Source organism: Carcharhinus amblyrhynchos, chromosome 5, assembly GCF_965287045.1.
Source record: "Carcharhinus amblyrhynchos chromosome 5, sCarAmb.v2.hapA, whole genome shotgun sequence".
NCBI lineage: Eukaryota > Metazoa > Chordata > Chondrichthyes > Carcharhiniformes > Carcharhinidae > Carcharhinus > Carcharhinus amblyrhynchos.
In genome coordinates, this window is record NC_137328.1 from 30934562 (window position 1) to 30958321 (window position 23760).

The window sequence follows — 23760 nt, forward strand, 5'->3', positions numbered from 1 at the left end:
TCGGTTCCACTTTCCCGCTTTCTCCCCATAACCTTTAATTCCCTTGTCTATCAGAAACCTATCTACCCGTGACTTAAATATATTTAGCGAGGTAGCCTCCACCACTTCAACGGGCAGAGAATTCCAGAGATTCACCACCCTTTGAGTGAAGAAGTTCCTCCTCAACTCTGATCTAAAGTACCCCCCCCCCCCCTTATCTTGAGGCTGTGCCCTCTAGTCCTGCTATCCTTTCTAAGCGGGAAGAATCTCTCTACCTCTACCCTATCCATCCACTTCATTATCTTATGCGTCTCTATAAGGTCCCTCCTCATCCTTCTAAACTCCAATGAGTACAGACCCAGTCTATTTAGTCTGTCTTCATAGGCTAGCCCCCTCATCTCCGGTATCAGCCTAGTGAACCTCCTCTGCACTCCCTCCAAGGCCAATATATCCGTCCGCAAGTGTGGCGACCAAAACTGCACACAGTACTCCAGCTGCGGCCTCACCAGTACCCTGTACAGTTGCAGTAAGACCTCCCTGCTTTTATATTCTATCCCCCCTCGCTATAAAGGCCAACATTCCATTTGCCTTCTTGATCACCTGCTGCACCTAGAGACTGGGTTTTTGCGATTCGTGCACAAGGACCCCCAGGTCCCTCTGCACCATAGCAGGATGCAGCTTTTCGCCCTTTAAATAATAATCCTTCCTACTATTATTCCTGCCAAAGTGGATAACCTCACACTTGCTGACATTATACTCCATCTGCCAGGTCCTCGCCCACTCGCTTAGCCTATCCAGAACTTAAGGAAGGAGTTCAGAGGCCTAAAAGGGATCAAGAAAAGTCCTTGGCAAACAGGATTAAGGAAAATCCTAAGGCATTTTATACGAATGTAAAGAGCAAGAGAGTAGCAAGGGAAAGGGTTGGTCCACTCAGGGATAGTGGAGAGAATATGTGCATGGAACCAGAGGAAATGGGTGAATTACTAAATGAATACTTCGCTCAGTATTCACAAAGAGAGGCACTTGATGGATAAAAAGCCTAGGATAGGGTATGGAGATATTCTGGCTTATGTCAATGTCAAAAAGGAGGAAGTATTGGGTATCTAAAAAGCATTAAAGTATATAAGTACTTAGGGCCTGATGGGATCTACCCCAGAATACTGAGGGAAGCAAAGGCGGAAATTACTGGGGCCTTGACAGAAATCTTTGTACCCTCGTTGGCTACAGTTGAAGTTCCAGAGGACTGGAGGATAACCAATGTTGTTCCATTGTTTTAAAGGGCAGCAGGGCTAATCCTGGAAATTATCATCCAGTGAGCTTTACGTCAGTGGTAGGGAAATTATTGGAAAAGATTCTTAAGGACAGGAATTACTCACATTTGGAAACAAATGTAGTGATTGACAGCATGGTTTTGTGAAAGGGTGGTTCTGCCTCACTAAACTGGTCGAGTTTTTTGAGGAAGTGACAAAGATGATAGATGATAGAAAGACACTGGATGTTGTATACATGGATTTCAGTAAAGCCTTTGACAAGGTACCTCATGGTAGACTGGTACAAAAGGTGACGTTATGCGGGATCAGAGGACAGAGGTAAGATGGATACAGAACTGACTTGGCCATAGAAAAGAAGGATGGCAGTGGAGGGGTGCTTTTCTGAATGGAAGGCTGTGACTAACAGTGTTCCACAGGAATCAGTTCTGGGACCTTTGTTGTTTGTAATATATATAAATGATTTGGAGGAAAATGTAGCTGGTCTGATTAGTAAGTTCACAGATGACACAAAAATTGATGGACTTGCACACGGTGAAGAAGGATACAGCGAGATATGGACTGGTTGGATACTTGGGTGGAAAATTGGCAAATTCCCACCCCTCACCTTGAACCTATGTCCCCCTCATGACTGACCCTTCATTTAACAGTTGCTCCTTATCTCACACTGGACAAGTTTGAGACAATGCATTTTAGAAGGTCCAATGCATGTCGGAATTATACAGTAAATGGAAGAACCCTTCGGAGTATTGACTGGCAGAGGGATCTGGGCGCACATGTCCAGATCACTGAAAGCGGCAACGCAGGTGGATAAGGTAATGAAGAAAGCATGCAGCATGCTTGCCTTCATCAGTTGGGGTTCTAAGTGTAAAAATTGTCAGGCTGCAACTGTACAGAACCTTAGTTAGGTCTCATTTAGAATATTGTGTACAGTTCTGGTCACCACACTACCAGAAGGATGTGGATTCTTTGGAGAAGGTACAGAGGAGGTTTACCAGGATGTTGCCTGGTCTGGAGGGTATTAGCTATGAGGAGAGATCGGATAAACTAGGTTTGTTCTCACTAGAACGATGAAGATTGCGGGGTGACCTGATAGAGGTCTACAAGATTATGAGTACCATGGGGAGAGTGGATAGTCAGATGCTCTTTCCTAGGGTAGAAAAGTCAAGTAGTAGGAGACATAGGTTTAAGGTGTATAGGGAAAAGTTTAGAAGGGATGTATGAGGCAAGCTTTTTACACAGAGGGTGGTGAATGTCTGGAATGCGCTGCTTGCGAAGATGGTGGGAGCAGGTGTGATAGCAGCATTTAAGAGGCAACTAGATGAATACATGAATAGGATGGGACTGGAAGGATACAGATTCCGCAAGTGATACGGTTTTAGTTTAGGCAGCATCGTGATCGGCGCAGGCTTGGAGGGCTGAAGGGCCTGTTCCTGTGCTGTAGATAGGAGTCAGGAGCAGCAACAGAAGATGTCATTACAAGCCAGTTATTTTTTGCAGATTGCATGATAAAAATACAGCGCTCCTGCTTACAGCCCTCTCCTTGGTTCAGTTGGTATCGGGCTTAACTGGGTCAGCGATTTTGTGGGCTCAGCCCATTCTAAGACTTGAGAGCATAAACTAGGCTGACAATTCGATGCACTGCTGAGGGAATGCTGCACTGTTGAGGTGATGTCTTTTTGATAAGGCATTACATCAACGCAAGATCTGTCCCCTTAGGTGACTATAAAAGATTGAAAAATTTGAAGGGAGTATCTTGGCCTATGTTCCCTCTCAACCAACATATTTCTTCGCATCTTCTCTTTGCTGTGTAGACATTGGCTGCTGGATTTGCTGGGAAAAAAGTGATCAGCCATTTGCAGGAATTATTACATGATTTGATTATTGCTAATAAAGAGACATGCTGTAGAATATTTTTGTCATCAGGACAGATGTAAGAATGTCAGATTTCAAAGGGAACAATAATTTATATGACATGAGAAACAGGTACTTATTGGTTAGCAAGTCAGTTGTGTGTGTTAAGAATTGCATTAACAGCCAACTTAAATCAGTCAGGCTCATAATTATATTGCCAGAAACCACACATATTCAAATCATAGAACCATACAGCGCAGAAGAGTCCCTTCCGCACATCAAGTCCACACCAACACATTAGAAACACATGAACTCGCACCTAATCCCATCTGCCAGCACCTGGCCTATAGCCCTGAACGTTATGATGTGCCAGGTGCTCATCCAGATACTTTTTAAAGGATGTGAGGCAACCCACCTCTACCACCCTCCCAGGCAGCACATTCCAGACTGTCACCACCCTCTAGATAAAAAAAATTTTTCCTCATATCCCCTAAACCCCCCACTCCTCATCTTGAACATATGTCCCCCTCATGACTGACCCTTCATTTAACAGTTTCTCCTTATTCACTCTGTCTGTTTTCCTCATAATCTTGTACACCTCGATCAGATCACCCCTCAGTCTTCTCTACTCCAATGTAAACAACACAAGCCAATGAGAATGTACCTGAACCATGAGTTTCAATTTAATATGGTTTGGAAATATCCTCTGTCTGAAGCCAGAACTCTCCATTCACCTGACGAAGGGACTAACCCCGAAAGCTTGTGAGTCTATTATCAAATAAATCGGTTGGACTAAAACCTGGTGTTGTCAGACTTTTTACTGTGTTTACGCCAGTCCAACGCCGGCATACCCACATCTTGGAAATATCCACCAGGACTTACTCACTAATCAGCTGCATCCATTGGTCTCATGACACTTTCTTACCTGTAAGGTCTGTGCCCTCTTTCTGGTTAGAGGAGGAGGGAAGGACAGAAACACTAATGTGAAGTTTTGGGCTTAACCACTCCTTGTCACCAGTTTTTCTGCAACCCGCTCTTCAGTCGAGGTGAATGCGCCGACTTCTCCCAGAATGCTCCTCAGTGAAGTTTGTCTGCTGCCCTCCACTGAGACTTGTCCTCTACAAGCTAAAGGAGCATACCCAGGCATTGTGTCTTTTTTGAGATAAATAAAAAGAGTGGTTACCAATAGCTCCCTGGTACATTCTCATTGGCTTGATCAATCGGAGTTGACTTGCCAATAAATAGGCGCGTTTTCCTTCTACAATATAAATTGTTGCTCCCTTTGAAATTTGCCATCATTGCAACTGTCCTGATGAGTCCAGGATGAAAGTTTTGACAGCATGTATCTTTTCAGCAATACTCAAGTTCTTTACTACCAAACCATTACTGGATCCTCTTGATCCTCCCCATAGTATTGCAGTTTCAAAGTCCAGCATCCCATTTGTGTCATTTGTTTTTGTAATGTTAAAATGTAAAGAAAATGTTAATGTGTAAGAAAAATCTGTCTCATGGAGGCATGACAACCTGAGACTGACTGTTATTTTCACTTGACCCATAACCATAAAATGTAGGGGCCTAAAAATAGCAGCAGTAGATGAACGTAATTATTCAAAGTAATGATGTGAGATTTCAAAGACAATTTTCAGGTCTATGCTTTGAGCCATCCATATTCAAAAGTGAAACATTGCTTTACTGAGGTTTCCTTTATGCATTGATGAATAATGTCAACAGACAACTTTAACAATTCCTCCTTGTAGTGGTATGAATGTCAGGAAGTAGAATCATGGTTAAATGCCTAGCAATGTAGTTTCTACATTTTTAGGGCTCCCCCTAGTAGTTTAGCAAGGTTGCTCAGTACATAAATGGGTCATCCAGAGCAAAAGGATTGTAGGATCAATTAAATGTTCTACAGAGTTGCCTTATCTATGCCTAGGCACTAGTATGGATGTTATTGTTAGCTTCAATGCTGACTAGTTGATAACCGAAGCATCAGCTAAGCACTTATTCCTGACTGCTGCCTGAATATCTTTGCTGGAGGTGGTTGTGTGCATGAATCCTGCTGGGAGGCTGTCAGATGAGATCATGGTTGAGCTTGGTTATTGAATTGTCTATTGAATCAATGAAGCTCATCTATCAAAATGGCTATTTGAGAAAAATCATAGACGAACCCAAGCCTTATGAAACAATATCTCAGCATTCAAAATTAACCACCTTTAATAAGAAAGGGAAAAATATGGCAAATAGAAAATAATTGCAATGAGCAGAAAAATAACAGAAAGCAAGCATCAATTAATGTTTGTGTACTTTTCCTACATGACTGTAAGGACATAAATATCCAGGACAAGAAAAGGCTTTATGTCCATTAAAATGTACCCTCCACTACTGTAAACATCCAAGCAAAGCTTAGTCTCCAGTATCTTAACTTTAGTAATGTTTATCCTGTGATATGTAAAATCTCTATTGAAGCTCAGTCTCTGAATAAATTACTTATTTTATTAGACTCATTCATGCAGAAGTGTAAATGACTCCTTGATTACCTTAATTCTCATTTAGTTCCTTAACTGATTGTATCACACCCTGCAAGTTTTCTGGTCTTCCATTATCTCTTTTGGACCATTATTTTCCAACTGTTTGAACAAAGAGTTTTTCCTAACATCGGTTTAATATGAAGGCCATTCTTCATTAATATATACATTGCTCATAACACATTATTAATGCAAGCAACTCATGCTAACTTTCCTGCATAGTTTGAAATAATATTGAGTGATTACCTTAATCCGTACAATATTTTAGTTGTATATCTGTCATTCAGTATTTCTGAAGCCAAGTTATTGAATCAAATTGAGGCACAACTTTGTTGCAAACAGAAAATAAGATTCTGCGATAACTTTTTTGATGTATTTTATTATGCATTTTTTGAACACAAAAATCTTCATTTTATGTCTCAGCTGTCAAGAACCAGGCTACAGGCCACTACATTCTGAATGGCAAAGGGGACAAACCTAAGACAAAGGTTTTTATTGAACTGGGCGTAGAGTGGGCATACACCTTGGAGGATGACATAGAAACTCTTCATACTGATGGTCCTTTGTATGATCCTGTGGTGGTCCTGGTGAGTGAGTCTCCTGTCGCCTGATTTAGCTCTAGTACAAAAATGTTGTTAAGGCTAACGAGTTCCAAACTTTGAACATTATCTTGCCCCAAAATCTCCAGATAAGTAGAAATAAAACTTTAGGACCACATCACTGATCTCCAGCTCCTAACTAAAAGGACATCGCCACTACAGTGTCCCATCTTTGACTCGCACTATGTTCAATAAATAGAACCTGTATTGGTATGACGATCGTTGGTGTAAGGGAAATTCTAATTGGGTGTAAACACTTCAAATCTCTGTGTTTCTTAGATCAGGACGGGCAATGATGGAGTATGCATAAGATTTTTCATCTTTTGAGTGACTCAGATTTAGCAGTGTAGCTGTTCTCATTTTACGCAATCCTGAGACTTTTTGCAGAGAAGGGAGGGCTGTGGGTTATGTTTAATCTGTTCCTGAATGTGATGTGATGTCCCTCTTTGCCAAATTCCCTCATATGATTTCTTGGATTACAACAGTTTGCATTTCTTTGATGCATTTACTGTGGTAAAATGTAGTTGAGGCCAAAATATTGACTGATTTAAAGGAGAATTAGATATAGCTCTTGGGGCTAAATGGATCAAGGGATATGTGAGGAAGAAGGGTGGGATCAGAATATTGAATTCGATGATCAGCCATGATCAAGATGAATGGTGGAGCAGGCTTGAAGGACCAATTGGGATAGTCCTGCTCCTAGTTTCTATGTTTCTATGTAAAATATCCCAAGTTTCTCCAGTGGAATGTAATCAGATGAACATTTACAATGAGTCAATGAAAGAAACACTCGGGCATGTAAAAGCTTGGTCATGGAGGTAGTAAGTTTTAAGAAAAACAGTTTGGATCAGAATTCATATTTTTCAGTTCTTACTGGTGTTCCATTTTAAGGTATACAAGATCAGTTCAGACCACTACTCTTATTTTCTGCTTTTATTGATTTTCCTTCTGGGTAAGAAGCGAATTTGAGAGCTTAAAACCTTGAAAGCTGAAGGCACTGTTGCCAATGATGGGTCAAAGGAAGGGGGAATGAATAAGAGACCTGAATTGAAAGAACACAGAATCCTCAGAGAGTTACAGTGCTGGAGGAAGTTGCAAAAATAGGAAGGAGCAAGGGCAGGGAGTATTTGAACATAAGGAATTCTGTAATCAAAAAATCTGACTGACTGGGAACCGGTGTGGGCCAGCAAGTAGAGGGTGATGAGTGAACGGAATCTGGTGAGAGTTATACTGTGGACAGCAGCATTTTTGATGAGCTCAAGTTTATTTTGAGGTTGGAACACTAAAGGCTGACCTGGACAGCAATGGGATAGTTAGGTGAGAACGGGAATAGTTAGGCAGGGACAAAGACAGACAATAGAAGTGCAGCCTTAATGATAGAGAGAACATGGAAAGGCTAACTCAAGGGGCAACAGTTAATGATGAGGAAGTCTGGGGTGGTTGAAACCATGGAATGATTGATATAGTATGAGCTGCTCTGCATAAATCATTCCACCATGTGAAGACAGATACTCTGAGCAGTGAAAAGACTAATGAGATGTTGGCCTTTTATTTTAAGGACACTGAAACATGATCTGGAAAAAAATCCTTCAGTTGTATAGAGTTTTGGTCAGACCAAATCTATTTTTCTATTATCTGTAAAATGTATCTTCTAACTCCTCCTTCAGTTTGGTTTTGAGAGAAAACTCTTCCTTAATGAAGGTAGTTACAAAGTAATCATTTAATTCTTCAATCATGTCCTCTTCCTCCACAAATAACTGTCATTTCAGCCCCTAATCAACCTAACCTTGTTTTGATTGTTCCTTTAGTATGTATATTGTTGATAAAGACTTTGGGATCGCCTCTATGTTATCCTCTAATGTATTCTCACACTTGTTCTTTGCCCTTTTTATTTCCCTTTTAAGGGATCTCAGATATATTTTATTTCCTACTGAACCAACAATCTAATATTTATCATAAGATTTATTTTTCTGTTGTACTGTAATCTCTGTTTCTTTGGTCATCTAGGGAGTTCTAGTTTTGGATGCTCTACCTTTGGAATATATCTTGTCTATAATCTCATCTTTGAAGGTCTCCCATTTCTCGTTTAGTTCTTTACATACCAATCTTTGATTCCAATCCAACTAGGCCAGATTCACTTGCAGCTTATGGAAATTTACTCTTCTCCAGTTGAGTATTTTCATGTTTTGGCCCAGATTTTCACCAAGTTGAGTCAGGCCCAAATCCCTCAGGCATTTGCTAGCTGAGTTGCAGGGCTGGTCATCTGGCAACTGTTTCAGCAGAGGGAGACATCTACTTTTCCAGATTATCTCAGTCATTCTTGGAATAATGAAGCACTCAACTCAGCAGGCAATATGTGCACAGCTTAGAGGGGAGTGAGAGCTGTTATTTGACTGACAATTCTTGCTAGTGCTTCTTGGTTCAAACCCCACTCCAACAGTAGAGTCTTCCGATTCCACCTGCCAGCAGGATTTACTGGCGCCACCAAAGTCAATGAACTTTTGGCTGGCTTGCCACATCTGCCACAGTGAGACATAAAAATCCTGGTCCAAGATTTAATGGCCGAGAAAGATATGGCCAAACAGGTTGAGTGTCAATTTGTAAATAAATTCTTCAAGACATGTCAATCACAGGAGCTGTAGAATACCACAGGGAGAGATTCCTAATCAGCCAAGTGATGGAAAGAAATAGGAGTCTTTACCACCAATATTCGTAGCTCAGATATATATATATATATATAAAAGTGTATATTGCAACAGCAATCTTGGGGGCTAGTTGGATCAGCTGGCTGGACGGCCATTGTGGATCAGATTAGTACCAATAGCACAGGGTTTGATCTCTGTTTTGGCTGGAATGGATTCAGGAACTGCTTCCTTGCCCTACCTGTGGTGAAGATTGTCGTGCTGTGGGTTGCACCTTTCTTGGGGCAGAGAACTCAACAAGAATTGTAAAGTTGCTACTTTTTTCCTCAAATTTTAATCTAATCCTGACCTTGAACCTGCATTTATATTATTTCATTCTAATAGTGCAATAATACCATTGCACTACACTTTCCACCCCTCAGCCTTGTTTTACAGCCTATTATTCCTGAAAAGTTTTCAGTCAGGAATATTGAATACTCATTCTCCTCCTTGTTGGAGGTGGATGTCCATTACTGCCACTATAACATAATGATGTATGGTTAACTGTTCATCAGCCATATTTACCACATTGCCCATTTACACGCATGCATTCTACACCCATCTTAGTCTGCCTCACATATCACCTTGTCTGATCCTCATATTTCTGAACTACTCTTTATATTAATGCTGTTTGTCTCTGTCACTTCTCTGTGAAACTTGTATCTCATCTGTAATGCTTCATCCTAGTGCCCTCCTCCTATCAATTTAGTTTAAACTCTCTCTCAATTACTCTTTAATTGTTCCACAAGGACTGTCCCAGAACTTGTCTCAATACCCCAAGAATCTGAAACACTGTCTCCTGTCGCATTTCTGTAGCTATGCATCTGTTCAATGGGATATTCTTTGCGCCCATGAATGAGAATTTGTTTTTGTTTGTTCAGGAGATATGAGCATTACTTGTAGAGCCAACATTTCGTTCCCATCCTTAATTGTCCTTCAGAAGGTGGTAGTGAGTTGCAAAATTTATGAAGACCATGGAGCTCTCTACAACAGATACCCACTTGCACTTTTCAGTTGTTTAATAACACCATAGTAACTATTAATTAATGGTAATTATGCAAGGCTCTTCTCGAGATCAATGTGAATTAATAAGTGACAGTTAGCATTGAATTGTTAAAATTATTTTTGATGTAACTTGATTGAGCCCTTTGATTAACTCATTCTCTCTCTTACTTTATGTTGTTGTGAATATGGACTTTCAATAGACACTTTATAAAAGTACCATTTTGCTAATAGATATATTAGCAAAAAATGTCTATGGAATTAAAGGGACAGTGGCAGCACATACACAAAATGGGCTCAGAGATAAAAAACAGAGAATAGGTGTGAATGTTTGAAAAAACAAAGAACAGTACATTTGACTATCCATTCTATCCAAGCCTGTCATAATCTTGTAAATCTCTATCAGCCCCTCCCCCCAGCCCCAACTGCCCCTTCATCATCCTTTGGTGCTGTAAGATTCTATGAAAATGGTGTCAAGATGACAAACTCAGTAATGGAAGTTTGCAGCAAGTGGGGCAGATTCAATAAATCGATACATGAACCAGAGAAGGTCAAAGTCCGCAAGATAAACTATAAATAATTGACTAACAATGGCTCATTAGTGGAGGGACTGAGACTAAATTCTTCCCACTTAGCTTCAAATGACCCAGCAAACCATGCTCCTGACTGATAGGGTGGTCCTGGCTTGATAAACAGTGTGAATCTTTGCGAAGGATGGCATGATTTGGTGACTTAAATTCCAATAGTCCTTCTGTGCGCACATAGTGCCCTCTATGTCTTGGTTCTGAATGCTTGCCTAACTTCTCCAGGCAAGTCTGGGTCTGTCCCTAGAGAAAGAGAATGTATATTTATATATCAATCAAATCAAACCCCTGTGTAGGTTGCCCAGTGATAAAAACAGAATGTGCTGGAAACACTCAGCAGATTCAACAGCATCTTTAGAATGAGGAACTGATAATGTTTCAGTTCCATGACTTTTCATCAGAACTGGAAGATGTTGAAGATAGACAACTGCTAGGCAGGTACATGACCAGGGGAAGAGGTTGGGAGTTGGTGGTGGGAGGGGGGCAGAGGGCGCTGAAAAACATCACAGGGGAAAGATCCAAAATGGGTGGACTAGTGGCAGGGGTGATTAAATGATGAAAGTGGTGATGATACAAGACAAAAGACATGATAATGGAAGAAGTATGGAAACACAAGATTTCTCAGTGGCTTGGTTTGGAGATTTTTAATTACGATGATAAATTTAGATCAAAATAACACCTGCAGATATTTAGATATGGAATATTCAGCGATCCATAACATGTGGCTTTGTACTGTGCTTTAAAGCCTTCTGTTTCTTTCAGATTATTCCTCGCAAAAATAGCACAAAATCTACTTTCACTTACAACTATATTATTCATGAGGACTCCTTGCCAACCATCAGCAACAATAATGTACTTCAGGAAGATGTCCACGCATTTGAATGGGCTTTGAAGAGCTGGTCCCAATGTTCCAAACCATGTGATGGAGGTAATTCTGTGTGAATTTAAAGTAAGACATGGTCTCTGTTCACTCCAGCGGGGCCGGCTGCTTGCTTTCCGCTAGTGGGAAGCAGTTATAAACCCTGCTGGAGTGAACCATTCCTGGTGGGGGACAGAGAAGCTAGCAGACACAGCAACTTCAGTCCCAGGCCCACTAATGACATGGAAATACTCACTTCCATATTGTAATCAGCTCTACCCCAGAAATCTTCAGCTGGGAGACTCACAGAGGCTGTGGCACCCAGCGGGAAGCCCACAAAATGGCCTCTGCTGATGTCTCCCATCCCGCTGTGCTGCTTTAGCAGTGAATCACCCCCCGAAATCTTTCTAGCATTTGCATTTTGATGATTTTTAACTATAAGGTGGTGCCAATTAACTACTTAGTGTACACAGTACTAACCATAATGTCATTCATGACTCAGCGGGAAGCACTCCTATTTAAACAAAGGCACAACATTTGCAACTCTCCAATCTTCAGGCACCTCACCCGTGACTATCGATGATTCAAATATCTCGGCTAGGGGACCTGCAGTTTCCTCCCTAGTCTCCTACGATGTCTTGGGATATACCTCATCAGGTCCTGCAGATTTATCTGTCTTGATATGCTTTAAGACTTCCAGCACCTCTCTGTAATATATACAGTCCTCAAGACATCAGTATTTAATTCCCCAAGTTCCCTAACATCCATGCTTTTCTCAACAGTAAATACTGATGAGAAATATTCATTTAGGATCTCGCCCATCTCTTGTGGATCCACTCATGGATGACCTTGTTGATCCTTAAGAGGCCCTGCTCTCTCCCTTGTTACTCTTTTGCCATTTATGTATTTTTAGAAGCTCTTTGGATTCTCCTTTGACTTATCTGCCAAAACAGTTTCGTGTCCACTTTTTTCCCGACTGATTTCTCTCTTAACTCTAGTCCTACACCACTATACTCTTCAAGAGATTCACTTGATCCCAGCTGTCTGTGCACGTCATGTGCCTCTTTCTTCTTCTTGACCAGGGCTTCAATATCCTGAGTCATCCAGGGTTCCCGACTTCTGCCAGCCTTGCCCTTCACTCTAAAAGGAATGTGTTTACCCTGAACCCTGGTTAACACACTTTTGAAAGCATGCCACTTACCAGATGTCCCTTTTCCTTCCCACAGACTCCCCAATTAACTTTTGAAAGTTCCTGCCTGATACCATCAAAATTGTCCTTGCCCCAATTTAGAATATTAACTTTTGGGACAGACTTATCATTCTCCATAGCTATCTTAAAACTAATAGAATTATGGTCCCTGGTCCCAAAGTGATCTCTCAATAATACTTCTGTCACCTGCCCTTCCTTATTTCCCAAGAGGAAGTCAAGTTTTGCCCCCTCTGTAGATGCAGCAAGTTACTTTGTGCAGTTTTGTGTGTATACAATATGTACAGTTTGTGCTTGTTCATAAAGGGCGCTAAACTTTTGTTATTAGGTTTACAATACACAAAGTATGGATGCCGCAGAAAGACTGACAATAAAATGGTTCATCGTAGCTACTGTGACGCAGACAAAAAGCCAAAGCCCATCCGCAGGATGTGCAACCTGCATGAATGTACGTTGCCTGTGTAAGTACCAGTTGTTGCTGATATCTACTCCATTCACCTCCATACTTGAAAATCCACTCTCTATAATAATAATCGCTGCCATTCTTTTTTCTGAATGTTGATGTTTACGATCTCAGCTTATGTTAATACTGGTCAAATCAGATGCCAGGGTGAAACCTGTCTTTTTCTGAAACCACAGTGGGTAGTTACTGGAAAAAAATCACAGCGGTCTGCTGATGAACTTTTAACACAAAAAATAAAACATTTATTAAACAGAAAAATGAACTATATTACACCAGACAAAAGATAGGAAAGATTTCAATAGAGACTCCAGTAAATTATTCACACTATTCCTTCACTTCAACAATAACTTTACAGATACATCCAAATTTGTAAGGATAACATACTTTTAAATATGTACCTTTTACTCCAATATTCAGTGTAAGTTTGCATAACAAGTAAACTAATTGACAAACTGTGATTGGACACAACCCTCAAAATGAGCGACAGATGCCACCAAACCAGATTCCATGGATTTCTCAACAACCACCCCTATAGACACTTATCACAATGTAAACCAATTGATTTCACTGAAATTTTTCACTCTCAAAGACTGCTCCTTGGAATTCTCTCCTAAACATCACTTTCACTTGGACGCCTTAACAAAAATCCAACTCCAAAGTTTCACTGTTGCCTTCTGATTTTTCTTTCCCCTTAATCTCCACATAGAGTCAGATATTCAGCCGTATGGATAGAGTACAGAGTATGTACATTTTGTGTGGATAGTGAACAATGTGTGCGAGTACTGGGTGGATCATATATGGTCTGTGTGAGTATAGCGTGTGGGAATAGTGAACAGTATGTGTGGATATTATACTGTCTGTGTGAGTACAGTGTGTGTGGATCACATTCAGTCAGCATGAATACAGTGTGTGGGAATGGTATTCCTGTATGCCCAGTATGTGTTCACAGTCTCTAAGTACAGTCTGGAAGTACAGTGTGTGGATATTATACCATCTGTATAAGTACTGTATGTGAATAACGTATGGAAATGTGTTGTATGTGTGGATTTTGTATATAAGGCAGTAGGAACCTCTTCATCTCCAACCTACTATGTTAGCAGACATAAAAGTAAATAAGCCTCACTACAATTCAGTCACTATGCTGAAAGAAATTTCTGCGATATTCTTACGATTACAGATTTTATCCTCAATTAATTAGCTCTTCCTAAGCTGGTTTGAAAGTCCTCAACAATCATTGTGGTCTACTACTCACCTTCTTCCCTGTTCAGATCTGTGTAAATTATTTTGATTTGGTGTTGTCCTTTACAGTTGGATAGCAGAGGAATGGGAACACTGTACAAAATCCTGTGGGAATTCTGGATACCAAATCCGCACTGTTCGCTGCATGCAGATGCTGCCTGATGGAAGGAATCGCTCAGTGCACAGTAAATACTGCACTGGCGAACACTTGGAGAATCGCCGAGCTTGTAATCGAAAGCCTTGCCCAGCACAATGGAAGACAGGGCCCTGGTTAGAGGTCAGTGAACTGACAGCCTTCATATCAACGGCAACATTTTTAAAAAATCAACAGGACTTATTATGCATCTCAAGCATTGGTTCTGTTATGGAGATGCATCTACTGGTGGGGGAGAACAGTAATTAAAATGATGACACCTTCCAAGTGATATACAAGTGTTCAAAAGAAGTAATTACGGTTTTGCAGGTTCTCAGACAGTGTAGGTACCCTTTGAAAAAGTGAGTGTGATTCTTTCCCATCACAACAAGAATAAAAGGTAGAATACTATTCATATCCCCCCCAATATGCCCCAAAGGGTAACAAGCAAGGGTACAGGACTGGTGAGCACATACCTGTCACAGTATGATGGGCAGGAAGGTACAACTGTCTCAGTATAACCTGCTGCTTTTCCTCAACACACACCACACACACACACTTAAATCCCTCCTATATTTATTTCAAGAGGACCTAAATACACTAGTCTCACCTTGGTAATAAATACTGAAAAGTGCTTTGTCTGGAAACACATGGAGGGGTTCCATTGCCACTTAGAGACAGACATAAGAACATAAGAACATAAGAAATAGGAGCAGGAGTAGGCCATCTAGCCCTTCGAGCCTGCCCCGCCATTCTAAGGTAAAAGCAGAATACTGCAGATGCTACAATCTGAAACAAAAACAAAAATGCTAGAAAATCTCAGCAGGTCTGACAGCATCTGTGAGGGGAGAATAGATCCAACATTTCGAGCCTAGGTGACCCTTGGCCAGCTCTCAGCATTTTCTGTTTTTGTTTTAGATTCTGGCATCTGCAGTATGTTGCTTCATCTTCGTGTTTAACTCACTGCCATTTCTCTTCTAGGAATGCCTTCCCTGAAGAAATACTGCTCTTCTCTCCAACAGAATTTCCGTTTGTTTCTTTCACCCTGTGCATTGTCACTGCTTTCCATTTCCCTCCTGCTGTTTGCCCAAACTCACTTTCATATTTCCTTCCTCAGCGACTGAATTCATTTCCAACTCATCCCATGTAGATTCCAAATGAAGTTCCACCCCTGATCTTTCAAATCCACCCAGGACTACAGGTACCTCTAGGACACACAATGCTCCTTGGACTGCTGTTCTTGCCACATCCTGAGAATCACGCTCGGTGCCTTGCGCCGCCCTATGCAGACTCTCCATATCTCTCTCCAGCAGCACCGACTCATTATCTCAAAGCTGTACTGGTACCCAGTTTCTCTTCCTTTTGAGTGTTAAGGAATGCCAGCTCCAACAGAGCTCTAACAAAGGGTCATCTAGACTCAAAAAGTTGGGCCTATTCTCTCCCCACAGATGCTGCCAGAGCTGTGAGATTTTCCAGCCATTTCTGTTTTTGTAACCCTGCAGATATTCCTATCAGGGGCTTATTGCATATTCTTGACCATCCTCAGGATTTGTATCCATTTTAAAACATAAAACTCAGGTCTTTTTGAAGTCCAGTATTTCTGTGTATAATTCTGTGGTTTCTTTTCTACATCATCATAACAAGGGGTACAGTGCTGTTGTGTACAGATCTATTGTTGCACTGTAGTGGTGTATGCTACTGATGGATACAGATTTGCCATAGGTAGATAGCAGGTTTGCTATGGGTACAATTCCTGTTACAGCAGTGAGGTATAGTACTATTGTATACATACCTGTTATTGTACAGCAATCTGGTATAGTACTGATTTGTAAAAGTCTGTCATTGTACAACAGTGGGATATGATGTTATTGGATGCAAATCTGTTATTGTACCATGGTGGGATACTGTGCTGGTATGTAAAGGTCAGTTATTGTACAACACTGGGATTAAATACTATTAAGTGCAGGTCACTATATAATACTGGGGTGCATGTTAGTGATTACATATTCATCACCATAAAAGACATTAAAAAAGGCAAGAATGAGCAAAACACTGCAGATACTAGAATCTGAAACAAGAACAGAGGGCACTGGAAAAACTCAGCAAGTCTGCCAATACCTAGTAGGAGAGAAACAGAGTTAATAGGCTGAATCTTCCTGTCCTGCCCACCAGTAGAATCATAATGGATGGGACACAGACCATGCAAAGGTCAGTTGACCTCGGGCAGGATTTTCTCACCTTTGAGCAAATGTGGCTGGAAAATCCTGTGCAATGTTTCAAGTCCATAGACTCTTCATCAGAACTGTAGAGAAGGAGGACTCAACAAGAAGTACCAACTTTAAGAACAAAAGATAGATGGCCTGGTGTGAGGTGGAGTGGGGGGTTGGTTTACATTTGAGGCAATACATGTATGCGATATTAAAAGAAAAGGGGGATTTTAAAATGGAAGCGAAAGTCACAATCTAAAATTGCTGAACTCCTCAATGTTGAGTCCCAAGGATTGTAATGTGTCTAACTGCAAAATCAGATGCTGCTCCTCCAGGTAGCACAGGACATCACTGACAGACCCAAGATGGACCTGTGAGCATAAGAACAAGGTGCTGAGTTGAAGTAGCAAGCAACAGGAAGATTGGGATCATGCTTGTGGACTGAGCAAAAGTGTTCTTCAAAGTGCTCATCCAGTCTGAATTTAGTCTCCCCAGTGTCAAGGAGACCACATTGGGAGCTGTGAATACAGTACACCAAATTGAAGGAAGTGCAAGTGAAATGCTACTTAACCTGAAAGGAGTGTTTGGGGTCTTGAATGGAGAGGAAGGCAGAGATAAAGGGAAGGTGTCGCACATTTTGCAATTTGAAGGGAAGGTTCCATGGGAAAGGGATGGGGAGTTGCATATGATGTGCAGAATGGACCAGGGTATAACAGAGGGAGCAGCCCCTGTGGAATACTTACGGGGGAGTGGGGGGAGCAGTGAGAGGAAGATGTGTTTCGTGGTAGCATCAAGCTGGTCCTGGTGAAAATGGTGGATGATGATCCTTTTAATGTGGAGGCTAGTGGATTGGAGCATGAGGACAAGGGGGATCCAGTCATGGACTAGGAGAGAGGGGAAGAGGTTAGGGCAGACGTGCAGGAAATGGGTTGAAACTGTTTGAATGTCTTATTAACCACAGGTAAGGGGCAACCTCAGTTAAGGAAAAAAGCAGATTTCCAAAGGTGACATTGTCAGAACTGATGTGATGGGGATGGAGAAACTGGGAGAATGGGGTGGAGTCCTTATAGGAACCAGGCTGTGTGGAGCTGTAGTTGAAGTAGCTGTCAGAGTCAATGGATTTGTAATGAGATTTGGTGGTCAGTCTATCACCGAATATGAAGACAGAGAGGTTAAAGAATGGAAGTGAAGTGTCAGAAAGGGACCTAGTGAAGTGAGAGAGGGGTGGAAATTGGAAGGAAATTGATATTTTCCAAGGCCAAATGAGAGTCTGAAGCGGTACCATACAGTCATTGATGAAACGGAATAAATGTAGACTGGTTTGTTTGTTCTTTCCATTGATGATTGTCTTTCATTCTTTATAGTGTTCTGTAACATGTGGTGAAGGAATTGAACAAAGACAGGTCAGATGTCGTCCAGGTGATCAGTGTGATGGTGAGAAGCCGGAAACTACAAGAGTCTGCAGACGCCCTCCTTGTGTTGGTATGTATCTGTGACGGTACATTCAGCAGATTTGAAATTACAAACCCACCAGGATTCTCTTCAAATCTCAAATTAAAAATTAATCTGCTAGGCACTGCTGCAAGCAAGCAAGTCAGGAGAAAAATCAGAGGGGTGCTAAAAAATGTTCCTTTTTTCATTTTGTTTGAATATCTTTGCTTATTAATTATAATGTTATTAGAAATAAGGAAAAATGGCTGAACAGAATGAATTGTTGTAATTGATGTGATGAAATAAATCCAATCAAAATTAGCAATCCTATGTGTATCCTCATCAGCTTTCATGTGCCCCATCGCTTAGTGAACTAAACTGAAACATCCAGCAGCTTTGGCTCTGAAAAAATGTACCAGGCTATTAAAAATTAACTGCATTTGTGTGACTTACATTATCAAAGAAGACAATTACAGAATAATGTCTGCACTTTGTATCCTTGTTTAATACCCTTACTTAATTTGTTGATGTTGTGCTGCCTTTGTTCCTTGCTTGAAATCTAATGATATAACAGATTATAAGCAATGTTTGTGGCTCTTGATGTCAGACCAAATTTTCATAAAATCCCTACAGAGTAGGAAGCCATTCGGCATATTGATTCTGTACTAACTCTCCTTCAGAGGATCTTCGCCAGACCCTATCCTCATAACCCCACATATTTATTCTACTAATCCCCCTAAACTACACATCTTGGGACTCTAAGGGGCAGTTTAGCACGGCCAATCCACTTGACCTGCGTATCTCTGGACTATGGGTGGAAATTGGAGCATTCAGAGAAAACCCATGCACACACAGGGTGAATGTGCAAACTCCACACAGTCACCCAAGGCCGGAATCAATCCTAGGTCCATGGCACTGTGAGGCAGGATTTGATTTGATTTGATTTGATTTATTGTTGTCTCATGTATCGGGATACAGTGAAAAGTATTGCTTCTTGTGCTATACAGAATATATTGTGCTATATGTTGTTTGTAGAATACATACGGGAGAAGGAAAGGAGAGGGTGCAAAATATAGTATTACAGTCATAGCTAGTGTGTAGAAAGATCAGCTTAATATATGGTACTAGTCACTGCCACTGTGCCATCCTTTTGAAGGGTCTGTACCAGAAAATCTATGAGGGGCTTATGATTCCTTCCATTAGGACAGCCATAAAGAGCCCTGAAATCCTGGTATCAGGACAGGCGATGAGGCACCTATGATTCCTGTTGTCAGGGTAGCTCATGGAGTGCCTGTATCCTCATTGATCAGGACAGACAATTATAGTCACAGTTCCCACCAGGTTTTATTTAATACCCTGCAGTAGCAGGGCCTCCAGCAGCAGATTGCAGTGTTGGGGGAAAAGCACTGAGCTGTTAGCTGTTAGCCTTAGAACATAGAACATAGAACAGTACAGCACAGTACAGGCCCTTCAGACCTCGTTGTTGTGCCGAGCTTTGCCCAAAACCAAGATCAGGCTACCCCACTCCCTATCATTCTGGTGTGCTCTGTGTGCCTATCCCAACGCTTGAAAGTTCCTAAAGTATCCGACTCCACTATCACTATCAATGACTAGATTTGTGAGGCAAGACTTACCCCTCATGAATCCATGCTGACTATCCTGGATTAAGCTACATCTTTCGAAATGGTCATAAATCCTGTCCCTCAGGACCTCTTCCATTAACTTACTGACCACTGAAGTAAGACTAACTAGCCTATAATTATCAGGGTCATTCCTATTTCCTTTCTTGAACAGAGGAACAACATTCACCACTCTCCAGTCCTCTGGCACCAACCCAATGGACAGTGAGGGCCCAAAGATCAAAGCTAAAGGCTTCGCAATCTCATCCCTTGCCTCCCAAAGAATCCTAAGATATATCCCATCTGGCCCAGGTCACTTATCGACCCTCAGATTTTTCAAAATTGCTAATACATCTTACTTCAGAACATCTACCTCCTCCATCCTATCAGGCTGTAACATGCGCTGATCCTCAAAAACATGGCTCCTCTCCTTGGTAAATGCTGAAGAAAAGAAAAGTATTTATTCAGTGCCTCATCTATCTCTTCTGACTCCATGCACAACTTCCCACTACTATCCTTGACTGGCCCTAACATCATCCTGGTCATTCTTTTATTTCTCACATAAGAGTAAAAGGCCTTGGGATTTTCCTTTATCCAACCTGCCGAGGACTCCTCATGCTCTCTCCTAGCTCTCCTAAGCTTTTTTTTAGCTCATTCCTTGCTACCTTGTAACCCTCAAGCGACCAACTGAACCTTGTTTTCTTATCCTTACATATGCTTCCATTTCCCTCTTGACAAGACACTCAACTTGTTTTGTGAACCATGGTCCCCTCACTCAGCCATTTCCTCCCTGCCTGATAGGGACATACCCTATCAAGGAAGCACAGAGTTTGTTCTTTGAACAAGCTCCACTTTTCATTTGTGCCTTTCCCTGACAGTTTCTGTTCCCATCTTATGCTCCCTAATTCTTGCCTAATCGCATCATAATTACCCCTGTCCCTGTTATCAACCTTGCCCTGCCATATGGCCCTATCTCTCTCCATTGCAATAATCAAAGATGCCGAATTGTGGTCACCATCTCCAAAGTGCTCTCCCACAAAACATTACCCAGTACCAAGTCCAATGTGGCCCCACCTCTTGTCAGCCTATCCATATATTGAGGCAGGAAACCCTCCTGCACACACTGTATAAAAACTGTCCCATCCAAATTATTCAACCTATAAAGGTTCCAATCAATATTGGGAAAGTTAAAGTCACCCATGATAACTACCCTGTGACCTCCACACCGATAATCTGCTTTGCAATTTCCTCCTCCACATCTCTATTACTACTTGGGGGCCTGTAGAAAACTCCTAACAACGTGACCGCTCCTTTCCTACTTCTAACTTCAGCCCATATTACCTCAGTAGGCAGATGCTCCTCGAACTGCCTTTCAGCCGCCGTTAAACTATCCTTGATTAACAATGCTACTCCTCCACCTCTTTTACCACCTTCCTTAGTCTTATTGAAACATCTGTACCCCGAAACTTCCAACAACAATTCCTGTCCCTTTTCTAACTATGTCTGTGTAATGGCCACAACATCATAGTCCCAAGTACCAATCCATGCTCCAAGTTCACCTACCTTATTCCGGATGCTCCTTGCATTGAAGTAGACACACTTCAACCCACCTCCCTGTCTGCTGGTACACTCCTGTGACCTTGATACCCTCCTCAGTGCCTCACTACACTCAACACTGACTTCTGGACTGCAGTTTGTTTTCCCATCTCCCTGACAAATTAGTTTAAACTCTCCAAAAGGGCCTGTAACAAATTTCCCTCCCAGGATATTAATACCCCTCTGGTTCAGGTGCAAACCGTCCTGTTGTACACGTCCCATCTTCCCCAGAATGTGCTACAATTATCCAAGTAAATGAAACCCTCCCTCCTACACCATCCCTGCAGCTGCGTGTTTATCTGCACTCTCAATTCATTAACACGTGGCACCGGTAACAAACCAGAGATAACAACATGTTTTGTCCTGGCTCTCAGCTTCCACCCCAGCTCCCTAAATTCCTGTTTTAAATCCCCATCCCTTCTCTTACCAATGCCATTGGTACCAATGTGTACCACGACTTATGGCTGTTCCCCCTCCCCCTTAAGGATCCTGAAAACACAGTCCAAGACGTCATGGACCCTGGCACCCAGGACACAACATACCATCCGTGAGTCTCTTTCACTGCGACAGAACCTCCTATCTGTCCCTCTAACTATTGAGTTCCCAATAACTATTACTCTCCTTCTATCTCTTCTTTCCTTCTGAGCCACAGGGACGGACTCAGTGCTGGAGATCCAGGCCTTGTGGGCCCCTCCCTGCAGGGAGCAGTGTCTTTCACACTCATGCAAAGTCAGATGCTGTGAGGCAAGGGCAAAAGTAGTCAGGAGCTGTGAATGGCTATGTGGCAGGAGCCCAGGGTAGCTTGGAAGTGCTTTACAGCTAATGAAGTACTTCTGAAATGTATCAGTTGTCCTGTCTAGGAAAATTGACAGCAATTTGCACACAGTAAGATCCCAAAAGCAATTAAGTGATGATAATGACCAGATAATCTGGTTTAGTGATACTGGCTGTGAGGTAAATATTATGATGTGGGTATGCCAGCGTTGGACTGGCGTAAACACAGTGAAAAGTCTGACAACACCAGGTTTTAGTCCAACCTATTTATTTGATCTTGGGTTCATGTTGCAACATGAACCCAAGATCAAATAAATAGGTTGGACTAAAAACTAGGTAAATATTAGCCAGAACTCTGGGTGATCGATCCTGCTCTTCTTCAAAATAGTCACCATCATCCTTTACATGAAACAAAGTGTAGGAAAAGTTAATTCATGAACTGAATTTAAATTTCCAAGTTGCTACGTTGGTATTTGGCCTCATGTCTCTGAATTATTAGCCCAGACATCTATATTATTAATTCAGTGATATAACCACTATGTTACCAAGCATGAGTTGATAGCTCCTACTCATGCATTAGAGTATTTACAGTATTTTCCCAAGAGCAGGGCACATTTTACCTATTAAAGACACACACTGTCTGGTCTCACGCTCCTGCTGCCTGTTGTGCCAGTTTCTTGAAGTTACAGATAACAGTAGATGAACATACTAATTCCAAGGCAATTTAAATGCTTTATAATGTCAGTGATGTTTTCGATAATAACTACATTAATAGCCCTTGATTGACAGCAGTTGCAATATGGGAAGAAGGTGCAGTGTGAGCAGCTACTGACCCACTGACCTTTTTACCACTTCACTTTTTCATTACAATGCATACAGTAAAATGGAGATTTGACTTTGATCATTACAGTAATGCTAACATTCATGTGATTGCTAATTTAGTAAAACATTGTCCCTTTCTCCATAAATTAAATCCATAAACAAAGCAAACACAGAGACGACACATACAATAGTCCAGAATGGTCTCCTTCTGTTCTGCAGAAAATTGCCATAGTTGTAAAATAATAGACAAAGAAATTGCAACGAAACTGATAACTGGCCCGATTCTCCCATTGCAATGCGTTAGTTTTTTTGGCACGTCAGGTTGGGAGTTGCATGTGTTGGCCATTTTGCAGGACTCGCATATGCATTTCTGGCTCATGCACAACTCCCACAGCCAGAGAGCAGGTGCAGTTGATACCAAGCTGGAAGCGTAGGAAGACAGATAAGTGATTTTAATCTATTTTTAATATTAGTTAGGTGTCATTATTGGGCCCGGGACTGAATTCTCGAGGTCCAGTAGCATCTCCCACCCCGCCAGGAGTATTTCACTCCAGCGGGGTTTAGAGTAGCTTCCCACTTTTGGTGAACTAGCAGGAGATCCTGCTAGAGTGAAGGGAGGTAACTGGGGGCCCTCAGGAGTTGGGCAACAGGGTGGTGGTGGTGCTCCCTAGGCATGGGCACCCTGGCAGTGCCAGCCTGTGCCACCACTGCCCAAGGGGCAAAGTGCCCATGTCTGGGTGCATTTTGGTACTGCCTACTAGACATCAGGCTGTGTCAAGGGGCAGTGCCAAGGGGACAGCACTAGGGGGTCAGGCCTATAGTGGGCAGGGCCGGTGGAAGGGGGGTGGTGGTTCCGCTGCCATTCTGCATTGGGATCAGTCAGGGCTGGAGAGACAGGTGAGCTGAATGTGCAGGGGG

The 23760-nt window shown here is 41.9% G+C and overlaps 1 protein-coding gene across 1 annotated transcript in view; it reads left to right on the top strand.

Moving 5' to 3' along the window:
- Positions 1–23760, top strand: part of LOC145342937 (A disintegrin and metalloproteinase with thrombospondin motifs 3-like) — a 286375-nt gene that overhangs the window by 258414 nt on the left and 4201 nt on the right. Inside the window, exons 17-21 of the mRNA XM_080188573.1 lie at positions 6050–6213; positions 11255–11420; positions 12887–13019; positions 14330–14537; positions 17965–18082. Coding sequence (XP_080044699.1) covers positions 6050–6213; positions 11255–11420; positions 12887–13019; positions 14330–14537; positions 17965–18082 — 789 coding nt within the window. The remainder of the gene's footprint in view (positions 1–6049; positions 6214–11254; positions 11421–12886; positions 13020–14329; positions 14538–17964; positions 18083–23760) is intronic.